The 21,323-nt window shown below is 37.3% G+C and overlaps 1 protein-coding gene across 7 annotated transcripts in view; it reads left to right on the top strand.

Moving 5' to 3' along the window:
- KIF21A (kinesin family member 21A) overlaps positions 1-21,323 on the top strand; it is a 113,619-nt gene that overhangs the window by 53,136 nt on the left and 39,160 nt on the right. For all 7 annotated transcript variants that reach the window (XM_042467345.1, XM_042467343.1, XM_042467348.1 and 4 more), the window contains exons 9-18: positions 1,078-1,267; positions 3,330-3,393; positions 5,439-5,642; positions 13,914-14,001; positions 14,298-14,415; positions 15,417-15,605; positions 15,977-16,176; positions 16,828-16,935; positions 19,945-20,013; positions 20,113-20,327. In XM_042467345.1, coding sequence (XP_042323279.1) covers positions 1,078-1,267; positions 3,330-3,393; positions 5,439-5,642; positions 13,914-14,001; positions 14,298-14,415; positions 15,417-15,605; positions 15,977-16,176; positions 16,828-16,935; positions 19,945-20,013; positions 20,113-20,327 — 1,445 coding nt within the window. The remainder of the gene's footprint in view (positions 1-1,077; positions 1,268-3,329; positions 3,394-5,438; positions 5,643-13,913; positions 14,002-14,297; positions 14,416-15,416; positions 15,606-15,976; positions 16,177-16,827; positions 16,936-19,944; positions 20,014-20,112; positions 20,328-21,323) is intronic.

Raw genomic sequence — 21,323 nt, 5'->3', positions numbered from 1 at the left:
ATTGACTTCGGTTTCAGGGGCAGTTCTGTGCATTCGGTAGACAATGACTTAGATATTTATTTCTGCAAAATTATAATCAAAGTGATACAAGAACTATTGTATAGTGTACAGGTGACATTTAATCCTTTTGTATGCAGTTTAAATTACATAAACGATATAGCATCTAAATGATTGTACAAGTGGTTTTATTAAATGTATTGCTAAAGACAAGACTGATGTTTGTTACACACTTTCCCATCAAATATTAAATGTCTGCAGACGTTTTGGACTTAAATGTATTTACAAAATTGTAAATTTATTTAAGATTACTGTCAGAACTCAAAGATATAGCCGTGTTAGTCTGTAGAATCAGTACATAGAGAGATCTTGTAGCACCTTTGACTAACTGAAAGAATGAAGTTGGCAGCATGAGCTTTCATAGACTTTGGTAGTAGACTGAAGTTTATGAAAGCTCATGCTGCCAATTTCTTTCTTTCAGTTAGTCTCAAAGGTGCTACAAGATCTCTTTACATATTGTCAGAACTCAGTCAATTTGAAAACTTTGCAGGCCTCCTATGAAATATATGTTGGAAGAACATGGAGGAAGGGATAGCACTGTGGAATTGTATCATTTATTAGAAACTTGGTATTCTTGTGACAGTTAATTTTGGTTCCAAATGTTTGATGAAGCTTTATTTTATTTTTAAGAATACAAAGTCATTGTGCACAGAATCCCTATGCCTGGGATCTTCTGTAAAGTTCCCTAACTGAAATTAATTGCATTGCATCATCATTTGAGACAATTCTTGGAGATTTATAAGCAGATTCTTAAGTTCTATGGCAGGATGTAGTTAGGCTTGGGTGTTTCTAAAGCGTATACCTGACAAATGTTGTACCTCTGATTTTTTTCCCCATCGTCATATGCTAAGAACATTTCACAGCCAGGTGAATCTGTGCATTCCAAAGAAATTATAGTCTTCCTGTTGGAAGCCAGCTGAAATACTAAATTGACAGGGTGCCTAGATTTCAATTTTAAAAAATTGTTAGGACTGGGCCTTGGCAAGTGAGAAAATAATAATTATATTTACCTTCTCTTAGGGTAAAAGGATTATAGATGAGGAAGGTGTTGAAAGTATTAATGACATGTTTCATGAAAACGCCATGCTACAAACAGAAAATAACAACCTGCGAGTCAGGATAAAGGCCATGCAAGAGACTATTGATGCACTCAGAGCCCGAATCACACAGCTTGTGAGCGATCAGGCCAATCAGGTTCTTGCCAGAGCAGGTAATGTGTACTGTTATTGCAAAGAACTGTTGTGTTGATGGAACAAATTAGTTGCAACATGCTTTGTACAATTATGTATTAAGTGAATGGCACACTTTGAATCAATAGCAGTCAACTGAAGGAGAGTCAGTGGTACATTTCTGTACCCATTGGTGCCAACAGAACTGGAGATTTCTTTACATCTCCATTTATTATAGCCCTCAGTTGTGCCAGAAAATGGATGCAGACAGTTTCCCAGCCCACACAACAGGCTTTTAGGTTGTATTATGGGACTACAAGAGAGTGTACAGTCCTAATCCCAGACTTGGACCTAAGTGTGTTTGTTTGCAGGTGTATGTGTGTTTTAAATACACCTTTGCCCCTTCAGGGTCTGTTTGCCTTAGAAGGAAAGCAACTGTATGTGTTCCTGTAGAAGCTTTGGTCATTAGGGCCAAAGTCTCAAAACTTTCTGCCATTCTGCCAGTTTAGAATTCAGGATCGGGTTCCCCACCTCTATTTGCACCTTTAGAAAAATCCTCATTCACTTTGTTTCTAATTTTTTGAATATTGATACAGTCGGCCCTTCGTATACATTTCAAATATCAAACCTTGATTTTCCATTTTTTTAAATAAGGGACACCATTTTGCTATGTCATTATATTTAATGGGACTTGAGCATCCACAGATTTTGTTATCCATGGGGGATCTTGGAACCAAACCCCAGCGTATAGCAAGGGTCCACTGTACATCTAGTTTGGTGTGAGTACTGTCCAAAGATAAGCACACTGATTGTCATCTATGTAGTATTTCCTAACCGAAGTTAATGCAGTACTGTGACAGTTATGTAACATTTCCACTCCCCCCTAATACAGGAAACAGTAGTAAGTAATCTGGTCCTACCACAATCCCAGTTTGTATGTTTTTAACCTAATCTGGTTTCCAGTACAATAAAAAACCAACAACAACCTTGCTACATTCCTGGAAGAGACAGTGTCTTAAGAGACAGATTGGAAAGCAAGTCATAGAAATATTTTACTAATAGAGTTTCACTTATCCATGATAATGTTGGGTATTTGAACTGGGGTCCTGGAACCAAACTAGAGCAGATACCAAGGGCTCACTGTATTAAGTAAACGAGTAGAACACTTTATGAGTCAAACCTCAGACATTCCCTCTTGTGCTATTAGTGGTATAAGCAGTGGCTTAGTGGTTAGGACGCCAATTCTGACAATCAGACGATTGGAAGTTGGCAGTTCGAGGCCCAAGGGCTGCGTGATGTGGTGAGCTCCTGTCACTAGTCCCAGCTTCTGCCAACCTAGCAATTTGAAAGCATGGAAATGCAAGTAGATAAATAGATACTACTTTGGTGGGAAGGTTAACAAGTTCAGTGCAGTCATTCTGGCCACATGACCACTAGAGTAGTCCTCGGACAACGCTGGCCCTTCGGCTTAGTAATGGAGATGAGCACTACACCCTACAGTCAATTACAACTAGACATTCATGTCAAGGGACCACCTTCACCTTTACCTTGTGGTATTAAATGTGTAAAACCTTTGCTGGAATGCCAGTGTGTCTGCCTCCTACATTTTGTTAAATTACTGCCATATCAATCACTTTGGCTGCTGCCACACTGAAGATTTAATGCACTTTGACACTGCTTTAACTGCCATGGTTTCATTCTATGGAATCCTGGGATTTGTAGTTTGTTGTGGCACCAGAGCTCTCTGACAGAGAAGGCTAAATATCTCACAAAACTTCAATCCCAGAATTCCAAAGCACCGAACTGTGGCAGTTAAAGCAGTTACAAGCTACATTAATTCTACAGTATAGATGCAGCCCTTGGTTTAGTCCTTCTACCATCTTTCAGTCAGAACTGGGTGATGCGACAGGAAGATGCATGCACATGCTGTGTACTTATACTCTCTCTCTCTCTCTCTCTCTCTCTCTCTCTCTCACACACACACACACACACACACACATTTCCTCAAATCTCAGTTATTTAAATCAATTTATTTAAATAATTTTAATCTGTTTGGCAATCCTGTTAAACATTTTTTAAATGTTTAATCCCTTCTTTTTAAAGGTGAAGGTAATGAAGAAATCAGCAACATGATTCATAACTACATCAAGGAAATTGAAGATCTTAGGTAATATTTCTCATCTGTAAAACTTTTGGCTCACTTATATATTTTTTTCATGATGTAAATGACCCTATAGTTATACCAGCCTTTGTAATTTAAAGATAGTGTCTTTGTATAGTTAACCATAGGAAGTACTTGCCCCCCCCTCTCTCTGTATACGTGTGTGTATGTATATAAACATACAAACGTGCACACACATGCACACCAAAATATATGGGATTGTATATGCACATGTCTACAGCCAGCATGGTGTAGTGGTTTGAACATTGGGCTCTGGCTCTGGAGAGCAGGATTGAAATCCCTGCTCAGCCATGAGAACCCACTGAGTGATATTGGGAAAGTCACACCATCCCAGCCTCACAGGAAGGCAAGTGCAAACTCCCTCTGAACAAATCTTACTAAGAAAACCCCATGATAGGATCTGGGTCTCCATAGGCTGCACATTATGTACATGTGAACACGCTCCTGGGGCTTTAATTGCCTTTTAACATTAAGTCTCAACCAGGACAAACTACAGAATCATAGAATCGTAGAGTTGGAAGAAACCACACGGTCCACCCAGTCCAACCCCCTGCCATACAGGAACTCTCATCAAAACATCCCCGAGAGATGGCCATCTAGCCTCTGCTTATAGACCTCCAAGGAAGGAGATTCCACTACACTCCGAGGAAGTAGTGTGTTCCACTGTCGAACAGCCTTACTGTCAGGAAGTTCCTCCTAATGTTGAGGCAGAATCTCTTTTCTTGGAGCTTGCATCCATTGTTTCAGGTCCTGTTCTGTGGAGCAGCAGAAAACAAACTTGTTCCCTCCTCAGGATGACATCTCTTCAAATATTTAAACAGGGCTATCATATCACCTCTTAACCTTCTCTTCTCCAGGCTAAACATCCCCAGCTCCCTAAGTTGTTCCTCATAGGGCATGGTTTCCAGACCCTTCACCATTTTAGTCGCCCTCCTTTGGACATGCTCCAGTTTCTCAATGTCCTTTTTGAATTGTGGAGCCCAGAACTGGACGCATTATTCCAGGTGGGGCCTGACCAGAGCAGAATAGAGTGGCACTATTACTTCTCTTGATCTAGACACTATACTTTTATTGATAGAACCTAAAATTGCATTGGCCTTTTTAGCTGCCGCATCACACTGTTGACTCATGTTCAACTTGTGGTCTACTTGAACTCCCAGATCCCTTTCACATGTAGTCTCGTTCAGCCAGGTGTCCCCCATCCTATATCTTGCATTTCATTTTTCTGCCCTAAGTGCAGTACTTAACATTTCTCCATGTTGAAATTCATTTTGTTAGCTTTGGCCCAGCTTTGTAGTCTATTCAGGTTGTTTTGAATTTTGATCCTGTCCTCTGGAGTATTAGCTACCACTACTAATTTGGTGTAATCTGCAAATTTGATAAGTATGCCCCCAATTCTGTCATCCAAGTCATTGATAAAGATGTTGAATAGCACTGGGCCCAGGACAGACCCCTGTGGGACCCCACTGGTCACTTCCCTCCAGGATGAAAAGGAGCCATTGTTGAGCACCCTTTGGCTTCGGCCAGTCAACCAATTACAAATCCATGTAACAGTTACCTTGTCTAGCCCACATTTTACAAGCTTGTTTGCAAGAATGTCATGGGAAACTTTGTCAAAGGCCTTAAATGAAATCAAGATTATACTATATCCACACGCATACTTTAATCTTACCAAGCTGGTAATTTTATCAAAGAAAGAGATAAGATTTGTCTCTGGCATGACTTGTTTCTCTGAAACCCATGTTGACTCTTTGTGATTATGGAATTGCCTTCTAAATGTAGCTAGACGTAATAATGATTTATGGACGCAAACTAAGTTTGGGAATTGGGCAGTTTCAGGAAAACTGTAGCTGAGATTAATTGATTTCTTTGGGTTTGGACATAATGGTACAGTTTGTTTAAGAAAAAGTCAATAAAATCTTTCATCCTCCTCATTAGTGTGTCACAGGAGGAGACAAGAGTGGGAACAAATGCATCTAGTAAATGTGTCTGCCTCTGCTTTCTCCTCTACATATTTTTTGTATGTTTAGGGCAAAACTACTGGAAAGTGAAGCTGTAAATGAAAACCTTCGGCGCAACTTGTCGAGAGCTTCCACCAGGCCAACATACTTTGGTGGCCATTCAGCATTTTCTGCTGCAATGCTTCCTTCTGATAAAGAAACAATTGAAATTCTTGATCTAGCTAAAAAAGACTTAGAAAAACTGAAGAAAAAAGAAAAGAAGAAGAAAAAGAGGTACACTTTAAAATTCTTATGTTTAGCTAGAAATGTGTCTTTCCTTTTTTTTAAAAAAAAGATAGTTGTTAACTTATAAGGTGAAAAAGACCTTTTTGATGCTTTCCTTGTATGTATTGTCACATGTATCACACTTAAGCAAGTGGTCCATCTCATGGTCCACTTTGCAGCCATCAATGTGATGATTCATGTACACATTCTTATTTGAAAGATAATAACTGTTAATAGTTCTTAGAATGGCTTCTTTTGCTTTCTTCATATTCTGCTTATGCTTGCCACCTTTCTGTATCACTGCATACACCGTCCCTTTTCTTTCTTTAGTTTTTAACTCCTGCAATCTGTAACAAGTTCAACATACATTATTTTAGTTCGTAAAGTTAATAATAAAACAAGGACAATAAATTGCATGCAGTATTCCTACTTGTAGATGGTAGTCCTTGCTTTCCTATTAAATATCATTGTAAAATTAATATATCACATTTATCTCTTATAAATACAAACACATTCATAGTTGGCCAAAAGAAGGACATATTTTATCTGACATTTGTTGCTGCTTTTTTGTAGTTGCTGTTGTCCTGAGTATTTTAGTGCCTAGATTTCCTACTGGTCTCTATCTGTGCTTACATAAAGTCAGGTGCATACAAATAGCAGTATAGGGTGAGAGCCACCTTAGCAGTGTTGGGAGTGAAAGAAAAAGTGAACTGAACAAATATTGGGCCTCGACTGTTACTTTAAACACTGTTTTTGAAGCAGTAAGTTGTATAAAGTAATAACTTAAGTACTGGCCTGCTGCTCTTCTGGACTGATTCATTTTCACACATAACAATTTGTATAGCCCTTCAGTCAGTTAAACTTCTATCAAATGTAATACCTCTGTTTATAAAGACTTGAAGTGTAAGGTGAGCATGGTCAATATTCCTTCCTCCCATTTTTGTGGGAAATGTATTGTGCGTCTGTTGTGGGGGCAAGAGAAAGAGAGAGAAAGAGAGAGTCTCTGCAGTTGAGTTGATGATGTGCAACATGAGTAAAACTATTAAGCAACAAATTAAAAAAGAGCTGAGAAGTTAATCTTATATAAATTTGGTGAGTTTATTTGGCTTTCTAAGATACTTCCAAAATAGATAACCGTAAGCTATGTTTAATTATTCCACATTAATATTGTCTTTGACTACTACATACAGTATTTCATTAAATTCTCCATCTCTTTTGGTTCACAGTTTTCAGTGTCACAGTTTCAGCAATCACAAACCTCACTGAAAGTAATTCATATACCCCTCTCTGTGCATCTCATTAAAAGAATTAGGCATGGATGCTACATTCTTTTCATTGCTCTAACAATAGAGGTTTATTTTTCTTTCTAACAAGCAATAATTGACACACATTGAATTCTAAAGTTTTTGTTTATTATGACAAAAATATAAAGACTTGAAGTTTTCATATGAAATGTGGAGTAATATTTTTTTAAAAAATATTTGTTGAAATCTTAACGCACAAAGGTTTTTGCACCTTTTTCTAAATAAGGCAATTTTTGGCAAAAGGGATCACAAGAAATTTATTTCTATCCTTCAGGCTTCTACCTGTATCATTATAAGTGTGTTGGTTATTACCTTTAAAGCCCTAAATGGCTTGGGCCTGGGTTACTTGAGGGAACGCCTCTCCCTGCATAATCCACCCCGCACTCTCAGAACAACAGGTACATTATTACTCAATCATCCTAAGATGAGATTGGCGACTACCCATCAAAGGGCTTTTACAGCAGTAGCGCCTTCTCTTTGGAATGCTCTACCAGAAGAGATCCGCCTCAGTGGAACGGTGGAGGCCTTTAAAAAGGCATTAAAAACCTACCTCTTCCTACAAGCTTATCCTCCCAATTCCTTGTAATAAAAGTCTTCCTCTATTGACTACGATGTATATATACCTGGGATTTTAATATTTTGAATTGTATGTTTTTAGATAATTGACATGGGATTGTAACTTGTATTAATGTGTGTTACATTGTCTTAATGACCCATTTTATTTTTATTGTACCTATTTTATATGCTATACACCGCTTTGATCTTAGGAAAAGCGGTCTATAAATAAACAATTTATTTATTATTATTATTATAATATTACTTAAAATTATTGAATATGAAAAATGATGTAAACTGTCATGTAACTAAGAGTACTGCTAGGAGAAAGATGTAACATCTAGTAAAGTAAATAATTAAAACACCCCCAAATTACACTATAGGGGTTCTTGAAAATAACCACTATTCTTCTGTACACCAATTTACCACATTTTTATCCTGTTATTTCAAAGAGTTTGGAACAGTCTGGAGGTGACCCAGCCAAACCTTCTTTGTTCCATTAGCAAAACCATATTGTATGACTTCAGATCATTCTCAGGAGAGGATATAGGATTTATTTATTTGGATTAAAGCAAACCTAATCTTCCATGGGGCTTACACCTTCCCCTCTTCGGTCTCTGATGCAGTTGTAGGAGGATATTTACTTAGCGTACTATAAGAATCTTAACCTCTGGTTAGTCTTAGGCGAGGCTAAGAAAAATGGACTAGCCTCATCAACTATAATTGATTTATTTACAGTATTAATTTTTATTTGTGGAGTTCAAGTTGAAATTGGCTTGTTTTCACTAACTGTAGTTACAATTAACTGTAGTTTATCTGGGTTTGGATATTATGGCCAGTTGTGGTTAATAAAAAAAATGGAGGTGAATGCTTCCATACTATTTGTTGCTGGGCCAGGGGAAGTGATTGGAGTCTACAAGAATGGGCAGATGTTGGGCTCATTCTTGTATTCCGAACCAAATACTCCTAGAATCAGTCCAGCTCAAGTTTTATCCAGTAAAACCATGTAGTCACTATGTGGCTCCCTCCCTTTAAAAGCACATGGCTAGAGATACTAAGCATGTGGGAGAAACTGTCTTCAAAATTTGTGGAGATGATGATGGTGGTGGTGGTGATGATGATGTTTATTTATACCCCGCTTTCCTCCCAGTACAGGGACTCAAGGTGGCTTACAAATATAATTGACGATTCTCTGATTTGAAATTGCATACAAAAATGCATATGCAAGGGGGAAAGAGTACATACATTAGTAGAAGCAATATACCAAAAAATGCCTTATATTATGAAAAATGGCTTGCAAAAATGTATATGGGAAGAAATTCATACAAAAATGAATGCAAATTTTTGTGCAGATGCTGACCAAGTTCACAAACTTCCTCAGCAATGGAATTAAACTAACTTAAGACTGGGAAACCAGCACTGACAGATTTGTTCATCTATAGGAGAGACAAAAGCATTGGGAAGGGTTTCTTCATAGTTACCACTTACTTCAGTGGGAGCTCCCTAGAACATTGTCCCAGTATGTAGCATCCCTTTATTTTCTAATGACTTTAAAGCTGTGAAGAATGCATTGCTTTTTTTTTTACACTATTGGTGGTCTTTTGACAGTGTCTCTTTTTTTAAAAAAATTGAAATCCACAAGCTCATATGTCATTTTTTTGTTTTTGCCTTCTTGTTACTCTTGCTTTTCACTGTCTGGTTTGTTCTTCATTGGCTTGGCCTTCCAATACTGTACCTCGTGCTTTTGAAGGCTGCAGAAACTTGAGGAAAGCAGTCAAGAAGAAAGAAGGTTGGAATGTTTCCCAGGTTTTTAATTAAACTGTCATTGTAACAACATCAAAAAAGCTACCCACAACTTATTCTACATATATATAGCAAAAGAGTTTTGTCAGATGATTTCCCCCCTAAAACTAATTTCTGTCAGTTGTTATACAATGGCCCTCAGATTGAAGCAGCTACCAACAAATAATATATATGAATATTATCTATGAATAATATGTATATGAAAATCTGGGGTTGAAAATGACCAGAGCAGTTTAAAGGGGGCTGGGTGTAAACTAGAACCCATTTCAGAATGATTATTAAGAAATTATGGCATGAACTCTATCTAGTCAGATAATTTTGATTATGTTTTTCAGTTTTCCTGCTGAGTTTTTATAGCAAGCCGATCCCTGATATTTAAAAAAACCAGTCTACAGAAAACTACTTGAGCAATAGATCTGGAACATCAATATTTCATTTTCTTATTCATTTACTGTTTCACCTTAGAGGTGTCTTCAAAGTTTCCTGCATGATATAACATAAAGGGTTGGCTTGGATCTAGAGTAGCACAGGCAGATGGATGTCTGCTCATGCATCAGGACTTTCTCCTATCCCACCTAATCTGATCCTGTCAGGCAGGAAATCTTCAAGAATACTTATAGGATATCGTATACTGGGGGAACATTTGGGGATGAGCACTTTTTATTTATGTGCTCTTGTTTATGTCCATCCTATGTGTTTGTGTATATTAGTTCTAGAATAACCTCGAATTGCAAGAAGAAACACCTGCAAAAGACAGGTGCCATGTTGTGTTTTCATAACATTATTCAGTGGGGACTGATATAATTCACCATAAGACAGGAGGGATCAGCTCTGCGTCACTGTCTTTTCTGTAGCCGGGAATTCATGTTTTTATGGTTTTGTCACAGGCAGGAATTCGATAGAGGCAATAGTCTGCTTTGACATTCTTTTTATATTGAATTCTTTGCTTTTCATTTCACTTTTAAAGACACAGGAACTCTGCAAACATAGACAAAAAAGTGGCAACACTAGACAGCTTTTAATTTTTTGCATGTAGCGAGTATACAAGCAGAATTACCAAACTGAAGTCCTGACAAAATCCATGTATTGAAGCCTAATCCCACAGCTTCAGGGTGATTAAGTGTTCTGTTGATGGTGGTATGTTTCTGAATAGAACTCATTTAGGATAGTGGTGCCTGTGTTATATCAGCTAGTGATATCAGGAAGTAAGCATCTGTTATTTAAGGTACATTGAATCATTCTATTGTGGTTACATGATAAAAGTTTAGTTGATTACACAGAAAGAAGTCCAAAAGCTATATTATAATCATTTTGACTACTGAGCACACAGAGCAATCAGGATTTTGACTTAAATTTGGTTCAGAGTACTGTATATATATGTGTGTGTGTATATGTGTCAGTGAGAAAGAGGGGGGATATATGTCCCACCTTTCTTCTAAAATGGGACTCATAGCTAATAATTATACATGCCTGTAATTAAGAACAAACATGAATAGAATTTAAGGTTCAATCCTCAAACTATTTTTATATTTGGAAAAACAGTTTACGTACAGGACAAATCTATGCAAACATCCTAAACTATTTTAATGGTTTTTTGAACAGCAAAGTCTACAGTCATGTGGAAGTACCACAGTAGAAAACAATTCTCCTTGATAGGAATTTGTATGGCATTCCTAACTTGTACAAAATACTTCAGTTCTTCGTCAAATAAATTGACTTGTTTTATCACAGAGAAGCTAAACTTTGTTGTACTACTCCCTCATGTTTGGAAGTATTAAGACTTCGACTATTTAACATATGCCAACCTTGAAGCCACAACTATATAAACCAAAAGAATTTCATCAGATGCTTCACCCTTCAGGGAGGTTAGGAGGCAAAGCTTGGGGTTTAGTGATAATCAGATGCTCTGACATTTAAATACATGCATTGAGCAGGCCTTGCTGCATATTCACCAACACTGGCTTTCAATTAGCTTTTCCTCTGTTCCTAAAATCATTTTTTCAATTTACATTTTTTGTTTGACATTCTGATCATATTAGGGTTCAACAAACACCAGTTTTGGTAGCCAGAGATGTCAGGCTGAAACTCTCTTTCTCATACAAACATATGGAAGACATTGGCTGGATTTAGTTGTGTTATGCACATGGGGTGAACTATTTGTCATAGCACAACAGACGTATTCTGCTGACGGTGGTAAAAATGGAATTGTGCATACAGCAGCATTGCACATTGCTTATTGAAGTTGCACATAGCATATTGTACAATGGCACCCAGTCATTGGTATGTGTTGCTCAATGCTGCTGTTCTACATGGGGGTTGTGTGGTGCTGGTTCAGTGCATCTCTGCTTGCAGACATTTATGCTATGCTCAGTGGATTACAGCCATTGTGTGAATGTTAAGGATGTGTTAGGTGACTTTATTGGGTAGAATAACTGTTCTCACAACAGAAAGAATTCGTAATGAAAAGTATATGATCATATACATTCTGATTAATTGGCTTTGCAATCAGAAGGAGACTCTTTGACTGTAGATGAGAAGGTTTTCATGATATAATGGACCCGTAAAGAGCCCTGTGCTATATTAGGCATAGAGTTATGTCTTGTTTCTCCGACTATAAATGCAAGGTTAATTGTGAACTCTGCTCTTTTATTACTCATGTTTCATAGTGTAGTAATTAAAGTTCTCAAAGAATTACAGGAAAGATCTTAATTGTGAACCTGCATTATAAGGTCATCGGTTTTGACCAAGAAACAGACCAAGATCATTGAGTGAATTAGTACAGTAAATGGAAGAGAGTTGAAGAAAACCAAAGGCACAAAATAGGAGAATATTGGAATACAAGCTATCCTTTCATCTCTTTAGATTTGGTTTCAAAGAGTTATTCTGGCCATTTAAGTCAGTAGAGCTGTGGCAGCACACTGTCTTTGACTCTGATAAACACAAAGAAGTTGCCCCAAAGTAGTTTCTGCTGGTCTTATTACTGGATAGTTACTTGCCTTCAACTCTGACTTTGTGTCAACCTTATTATAGTTTTTTCTTGGTAAGATCTATTCAGAGTCGGTTTGCCATTGAATTTTTCTTAGGCTGAAAGAGTGTTTCTTGCCAAGGTCACCCAGTGAGTTTCCATGGTTGAATAAGAATATAATAATAATATTGGTCTGTGCTAATCCAACAGTCAAACCACTACACCACACCAGCTCAATAACATCACATGCTTGAATTCATAAGAAGGGAGAGAGGGTGCTGGCATCTGCTGTGTCTGCCCTGCTGTGGGGATCTGCTTCTGGATATGGTTGGTTGTCCAGAGTTCCTCTCCCTTTTACTCATGAGTTGCACTCTGCCTTGTTCTATACACACAACTTTGGGGCAACTTGCTTGTAGAAACTCTGAGACTAACTTACATATTTTCAGGTCTTGTACACTAGTGATCTGTGGCCCATTACAGTGGGTATTTTATTACAATTTCATAAAATCTAGAATATCCCCATTGCACAGTCTGTATGTTTCCTCTTCTCTCCTCTGTTTTATTGGAAATAGTCACACTGAGAAAGGCAGTATCAGAGAGGCCTAATTTAATCTGGGGAAGTAGGTCAGCATCCTTTTTCTTAATTTTTGAATTTACATTTCTGCTTGTGCAGTCCATTCTGAAAGGTCAGCATATGCAAAAATAAACATAGGAATTATTAGTTAAATCTGTTTTTAAAACAACAATCCCCATATAACAATCATAAAACTAGTTCTCTGTGTTTTCCCCAGCCAGTGCATAGGCAATCCATGTATTGTTCCTATCCATGAAGGCAGTCTCAGGCCTAATTGTGAAGGTTGATGAATTAACTGTAATTCAGAACACTTTAAAGGAACTGTGTGCCCCATTCAACACAATTGGATTTTATATGGTTTAATATGCTTAGACTTTTATTGCATGTGTTGCATTAACTGCCACACCTGCATATGTTATTTTGCTGTTTCTCTGCAGAAGGCACTATGTTTTCTTCCATAAGATGGAGGTGGGTGCAGGTAGGGAAGAGGTACCATCTAAAAGTTCAGGTCTCTCTCTCTCTCCCCCCTTCTTCTTCTTCTTCTTCTTCTTCTCGCTTCTTGCTTCTTGCTTCTTGCTTCTTACCTCTGTGTATGGTACATAACTATTTTATGTACCAGACTATGTCTTAGGGATTCCCCCCCCCCCAAAAAAAAAGTGGATTTGTGGTTCCAGCTCATCTTTACACCCAGCTTAACTTTAAGCTGCTCTGGCATGATGCAGACAGAATCACGTAACTGTTTTCTAGAGCCTTTTTGGTGGTGGATTTGTGTCTTTGGAAAAGCTGTGCAGCATAATCCCTTTTCCCATTTGTTGCTCACCCACCTACTTCGTTACCCCATTTGTCTCTGTAATGCAGGTTTATGCTTTGGGTCAGGGGGAAGTCCTTGGGATCTTTGTGTTTTCCCTTGCATTTCAAAACTAGCTGAAACTTTAAGAATTATGATGCCATCAATTGCTTTTTGTTTTTAACAAAGTACCAGTTTGTGACCAATACTGTAAGTTGGCTGTTAGTTTGTGCTGAGTAGGAATGACCCCTTTTCCAACAGTTTATGCCTTCTATTGCATTTGTTCTCATAGTACTGTCAAAGAGGAGAACACAGACAATGAACAAGAGAAAAGGGATGAAAAGGGCATTTCCGAAAGAGAGAATCATGAATTAGAAGCAGTGAGTATAATGGTTTAATACAGAAATTGAATTTTTTTTGTGTGAAGTAAATTAAAAATGTTACCTAGGCATTTATTAGCACTTGGTACTGCATATGAAGAAGTAGGCTTATATTCATGAAAGCTCATGTGAAATGAAAACTGGTTAGTCTTAAAAGTGTTGCTACGTATCTTTTTCCTTTTTCCTTTTTTTTTTTTTTTTTTGCCTTTCCCTCCCTCCCTTCTTTTAAAATTAGATTATGCAGTTAAATCTGTTTTGGATCTTATATTCTTCATTTTTTCCTTTTATTTTTCTAGGAAGAAGGTCAGGAGGCAAGTGATCATGAAGATGATGATGATGAGGAAGATGAAGATGAAGATGACATGGAAGTGGTTGAAAGTTCAGATGAATCAGATTCTGATTCTGATGAAAAAGGTGACAAAATCATTTTAAAAAAAACTTGCAGTTTTTAAGCAGTCATGTTTTTTTAAAAGGGGAATTAGTTTGGAGGTGCTGGCATCCATTTCATGAACTGGATCATGGCACTGATGCTTAACTATCTGTTTTACATATAAATGCCTTTCAGCAAGATACTGATGATTCTGCGCATGTAGCATTTTTCTTTTTCTTTGATGTGCTTTCTCATAGGCTGTTCTCAAGCTGGTGTTTAACTTAATGTTGCTGTTTAGAGTACCAGTGCATGGAATATTACATTTGCAGTTTACCAACCATTCTATTTTGGATACAACCTAACATCTATAAGTGCATTTAAAAATATTGCACTCAGAATTGAAAAGTGTTCTTTGTAATCACCCCTCAACCTGTTCTAGAATGTAATTATGGTCAGAGGTCCCAAAGGAGATCAGGTTCTGCTAGGGATGCTATCAGTTTTTCCTGCTAAAGGATAGAAATTTGAATGAACTGATTCTGGAAATAAATGTGAATGTAATAGCCTTTGGAATGACTGTTTTAAACATATACAAAGTTGTTTGAGCTTCAGAGCTCTAATACTCTAATATGTACACTAAACTTCTGTGTTGGGAATATATAGTTAATTTTTGAATTCTTTTTATTCTTCATGTTTTTAGCTTTTTGAAATTATGTGGGACACTTTCTTAGTTTTATGTCTTTTTGAGATAACAGAAATTTGTGTGGACTGATCTCAGAAGTGTGAATATAATGGCCTTTGGAATGACTGTTTTAATAATATATGAAGTTATTTGGGCTTCAGAGTGCTAATATTGTAATATTTTCACTAAACTACTGTTTTGGGGATATATACTTAATTTTTGGAATTATTTATTCTGTGATTTTAAACTTTCTGAAATTATATAATAATAATAAAATAATATGGAACACTTTCCTAGTTTTATATGTTTTTTGAGACAATACAGGCTGTATATCACAACCTTTTTAAAAAATTTCTTAAATTACAGCACATTATCAGGCTGATTTAGCAAACATCACATGTGAAATTGCCATTAAGCAGAAGTTAATAGATGAACTGGAGAATAGCCAGAGAAGGCTTCAGACCTTGAAACGACAATATGAAGAGAAGCTCATGATGCTACAGCATAAAATTCGAGACACTCAGCTTGAAAGAGACCAAGTGCTTCAAAACCTGGGTAAGAAGAAGAATATTCTGAACTTCCCATGTAAATGGCCTGGAGAGCTTTTTAAAAGCAATGTGCCAAGGTAAAAGTTCTAATAAAAATAAGACAGTATAACATGCAGGACTGGGAAAACCTGGTTGAAACTTCAGCCTGGTTATGAAGCACACAGATTTCTGCCCATCATTTTTTTTCTCAGTCTGTTTTTAATTAAATTATGCTAAGTGCCATGTAACAAACGCAACCACCTCCCCACCATAGTGGCGAATGAGATTGTCTAGCAAAATCACAAAAGGTGATGTGCAAATAAAATTGTTGACATTGCAAGTAAAGCTTTGAGCATAGTGTTTATTATTGATGGAAAAAAACCCATTATGATTATTTAGGTTCAGTAGAATCTTGCTCAGAAGAAAAGGCAAAAAAGATTAAAACGGAATATGAAAAGAAACTCCAGTCCATGAATAAAGAACTTCAAAGGCTACAGGCTGCTCAAAAGGAACATGCAAGATTATTGAAAAACCAATCCCAGTATGAAAAACAACTGAAAAAATTGCAGCAGGATGTTGCAGAAATGAAGAAAACAAAGGTATTTATGTATTTAGAAAAAAAGGCATGCTCCAATATGTTGGAGGCTATGCTGGCCTGAAAAATTGACTGTATTCCTTCGTATTCTGTAACTTTTTTTCTGCTTCAAAAGCACAATTAAATGTATTAGCCAGTTGAAAAGTAAAATTATTCTCCATTGCAGACCTTGTTAGTATGAATATAGTTGACCATTTAGCAAGTGGTAAGTATTTGCTTGAAGGAACCAATCAACTGTAACAGTTCCCCCACATTGTGAGAAAAGTGTTTCACAGCTGTCTTCCTTTTTTGTAAATCTGGTTGGATACAATTTTTTTTATTTTAACCATGAAGACAGACAATAAAGACGAATTTGGCTTTCCACAGGGTTGTTCATGCACTGCAATAAACCACTACCTAGTAAACATCTATGTGAGGGGATGCTGATACTGTTTGTGTCTGAGATGCTAAACTTGTCCATAACGGCTTTATTGGCTTCAAGGTAGTAAAGAAACAGAAGAATGATTATTATGGCAAGTTAATCTGGATGTTAGCAGGGTTTCAGCCTTTTAGGAAAAGAGTAGAATTAATGAAGAGTTATGTATGTGTATGTTTTTTTTCTGGAGAAAAAAAGAAAAACTTAATTTTAAAGGAGGCTGAATGACATTTTATATAGGTTCGCTTGATGAAGCAAATGAAAGAAGAGCAGGAGAAAGCCAGGATGAATGAATCAAGAAGAAACAGGGAGATTGCACAACTTAAAAAGGAGCAGCGAAAACGAGAGGTAATTAGATCTTTGCACGGACAAAGAAAATCTGTTATGTTCGCTTGGGTCTTTTCTTCCTGATAACAATTGTTTCCTGTGCTCCAATGGTCAATTGGATATTAATGTGTCTTCTTTTGTTAGACTGAAACCAGAATGGAACCAGAATATCAAAAAGATGGCAGTGTAGCTTTTAAATTTGTTCCTGAGGGAATACTGGCAAGAGCTGACTGTCTGTTTGGTACTGAGCATACTCAGTAGTAAGCTATTCAACATTGTCTTGTTGACACATAAAGCTCTCACCACCTTCATAGCTATAAAGGTAAAAGTAAAGGTTTCCCCTTGACATGAGTATCTAGTCATAACCAACTGTAGAGGGCGGTGCTCATCACCTTAACAACTAATTGGCATCTTAATTGCATCCCTCATACCTACAGCCATACCTCATACTGCATTCCTCTGCATACTCATAGACAACAGCAAATGTAGAAGTAATAAGGCTGATATTCGTTACTGATCATGGAGGCCATTTTTTCTTTCCAAGATCAGAGGCTGCTGCCACACTACAGAATTAATGCAGTTTGACACCTCTTTAACTGCCATGACTCCATTGTGTGGAATCCTGGGATTTGTAGTTTGTTGTGATACCAGAGCTCTCAAACAGAGAAGGCTTAATATTTCACAAAACTCCAAATCCCAGAATTCTATAGCATTGACCCATGGCAGTTAAAGCAGTGTGAAACTGCATTAATTCTGCAGAGTAGATGCAGAATTAATGTCATCTGTGTCACCAGGAGAGGCTGTCACCTTTGTTTCTTGCTAGTGCTTTCCTATGGTCATTTAGATAAGTACATGAAAAACAGGATGCTGGACTACATAATTTTTGAATCTAGTCCAGCAGGGCTCTTATATCTTTTTCCAATCTATCTTGAATGAATTCTTGGCTTCCACATTTTAAATCTGGTATTATGTTGCCAATGAAGAAATACAAGGTGTTTTGGGACAGCAAAGACAATGGGTTGTTGTTGTTATTATTGTTATTCATTTATATCCCACCTTTCTGCATTAATGGGATTCAAGGTAGCTAGGAACATATTTAAGAATACAAAGTACATTTACAAATTATGCAATATTGTTTTTTCTTGCATAGAAAACAGCATTTTTCATTAAACATGCTGTGGCTACAAAAAAAGAGGAAAGAATACAAATTAAAAAGCTTAGATAAAATTATAAATTTGAAAGTTATTTAAAGAGTAATGAAACCATTTATAAAGTTAAAACATTAAACATTAGCAATTTTAAAATTAATTAAAAGACTATACAAAACCTAAAGCATAATTGAGGCTTCCCACTTTTCTTCCGTCAAGAAAGCGTTTGTGGTGAAGTCATTTTTTTTTTAATAACGGAAGATCCCATTATTAAACAATGGCTTTTCTTGGCTTCTCCACGAAAGCTTCATCGATGGAAGGAAAGTGGGAAGCCTCAGTTATGTTTTAGAAGTGCAACGGACGATCTCACCTTCGCACTTCTGCAACAGTTCAGCAACATTTTACTCACGTACGTGCCTCCGGGTGATAAGGTCCATAGAGTATATTACAGTAATTAAAATGGGATGTAACCGAGGCATGTGTTGCTGTGGCCAGATTCAATTTCGCCAGTAATGGGTCTAGTTGGTACATTGGTCTTAACTTTGCAAATGTACTCCTGGTCACTTTTGAAATCTGGGCCTCCAGTTCTGAATCTAGGAATACTCCTTAACTGCAAACCTGCATTTTCAAGGTGAATGTAGCCCCATCTAACACAGGCAAATACATATTCCCAGATCTCTTTTTTGACTGACCAGGAGCACCACTGTTTTATCTGTATTAAGCTTCAATTTATTCATCCTCATCCAGTGCAATACAGTTTGCAGGTGTCAGTTTAGAACAGGAACAGCTTCTTTGGAATCAGGTAGAAAGGAGTAACGGAGTTGGGCATCATCAATGTCAAGATATATCATTGAATACTAAAATTCGGATTTCCCATGTCATCTTATTTCCAATTTCTGTATATGGTTGTGACAGCTGGACAATGAAGAAAGCAGATAGGAAGAAAATTGACTCATTTGAAATGTGGTACTGGAGAAGAATTATATGGATACCATGGACAGCTAAAATTACAAATAAATATGTCCTCGAGCAAATCAAGCCTGAACTCCACCTAGAAGCCAAGATTACTATATTGAGACAGTTGTACTTTGGACATATTATGAAAAGACAAAACTCACTAGAAAAGACAGTAATGTTTGATAAGGTAGAAGGCAATAGGAGGAAGACTGCATTCCAGATGGAAAGAGACAATCAAGGAAGCCGTGTCAGAGTATTCAAGACCTGAGCAGGGCTGTTGATAATTGGGTGACTTGGAGGTCTCTCATTCACAAGGTCACCATAAGTTGAAGTCAACTTGATGGCAGTTAACAACAACAAATCATCACCATACTGGTGATATCTGACCCCAAAAGGCCAGACAATCCCTCCCAGCAGTTTCATGTAGATATTAAATAGTACAGTACAGGGGACAAGACAGATGCCTGAGGAGCTCCCTCAGCCCAGTGGCCATGGAGTCAAATGGGACCCCCCCAGCATCACCCACTGAGAGTGCCCTTCCAGGAAAGAATGGAATCTTAATGGTTCTCTCACACCTGGAGAGGCACTTAAGTCTCAGCAAGACTAAACCTGAACAAGACTTAATCTGAGTAGTTTTCTTTTCAAAGTTGGTAATAGGCAGTTCATGAGCTTACATACCTAACCTACTAAACTGTGACTGCAGTCTTGAGCTTGCATGCTTGGGGAACAAGTCATATTGGAGGTAGTAGTATATGCATAGGACTGTGCTTGTCAGTGCTCTTATACACACACTAGTGCTTACTCTAATAGAAGTAAGGTCAGCATAGTATTTTGTTTCCCTTTCTGGTTTATTAATTGGATAATTAGGCATATGGTGGCATTAAGATAATGGTATCTCTGATCTATTGTTGTGCTCCCTTTACAGCATCAGCTAAAACTTCTGGAGGCTCAGAAAAGAAATCAAGAGGTTATTCTGCGCCGCCGAACAGAAGAGGTACCAGACCATTTCAATGTTGAACTCTACATGTACATCATGATGTGAGACTGCTTCTATTTGCTACCTAAATATGGCACTGTTTGGTCACTATTTTAGGTTACAGCTCTTCGTCGACAAGCAAGACCTGTGTCTGACAAGGTGGCTGGGAGAAGTAGCCGGAAGCTGAGTCTACCTGAGCACTCCAATCAAGAACCAAGTGCTCCTGCGTCATCAGTAGATAATGATGGATCAAGAGGAGCATCACAGCAAAAGATGAAAATACCGGTAGCCAGAGTCCAAGCATTGCCAGCAGCCACAACCAATGGAACCAGGTAATATTATTATTATTTTTTTTAAAAAGCCATACTCTTCCCCAAACCCTCCATCTTTGTATTTCAAAACAATGATTTATTTCTTTATTATTTAAAATATTTATATTCTATCCTATATTAAAAGGTCTTATAGTGAAATACAATAAAATCAGTTCATAAATTTTAAAACAGTGTAAAATTTAAAACAGCAAAAGATACGGTAGTCCAAAAGCATATTAAACTATAGAGCAAGTTAAAACTATGCAAAACAAGTATGTGTACATGTCATTTTAATAAAAAGACATTTTAATTTGGCACCAAAATTAAGCCAACATTGGTACAAATTGGGTCTCTAAGGGAGGTCTTTCCACATCTGGCATGCCACATCAGGGAAGGTCCTTTCTTACGACTTCACATAGTGTCTTACCTCACTGATGGGGCGCAAGGAAGGGTCTCTTTGTGAATATTCAGCCTAAGTTAGGGATGTTTCATTCAATGATTTGTACTTGCAACTGCATATGAATAATTTGCACAGTTTTCTCCCCTTTGCAGAGAAAATATTTCTGCACAGTTCTCCCGATATTCTCACACACTGAACTGTTTTGTGTGATAATTGTGGTGGTTTGTGCAAAATATTCCTGTTTCCAGGCAACCATGTGTGTATGTGGTTTGTTTTTTGCAAGATGGTAACTTTCTGTATAAAAATAAAAATCTTCTGCAACAAAAATCTTGTACAGACATACTGTCAGTGTTGCACAGCAGAATGGTTTTTGTACGCAATTGCTGTGTTTGGTGCAAGTTTTTTTGCACTGCATTTTTGTTCTGCAGGATTGCACAAAAACATGTGGTCATCTGGAAACTGCCTTTTGTGTAAAACCCCACAATTCTCACACAAAAAAACCTGTGCTTTTCTGCACAAAGTAAGTTTCTGAAACACTTTGGAATGTGTGAATACTAGGCAAAAACTGAGTAAAAGCTCTTGCCACTGTATTGTTCTTACCAGCTGGGTCTCCCAAG

Source organism: Sceloporus undulatus, chromosome 5 (genome assembly GCF_019175285.1).
Source record: "Sceloporus undulatus isolate JIND9_A2432 ecotype Alabama chromosome 5, SceUnd_v1.1, whole genome shotgun sequence".
Classification (NCBI taxonomy): domain Eukaryota; kingdom Metazoa; phylum Chordata; class Lepidosauria; order Squamata; family Phrynosomatidae; genus Sceloporus; species Sceloporus undulatus.
Note: the sequence above shows the minus strand (reverse complement) of the source record. Positions and strands in the feature narration are given on the sequence as shown.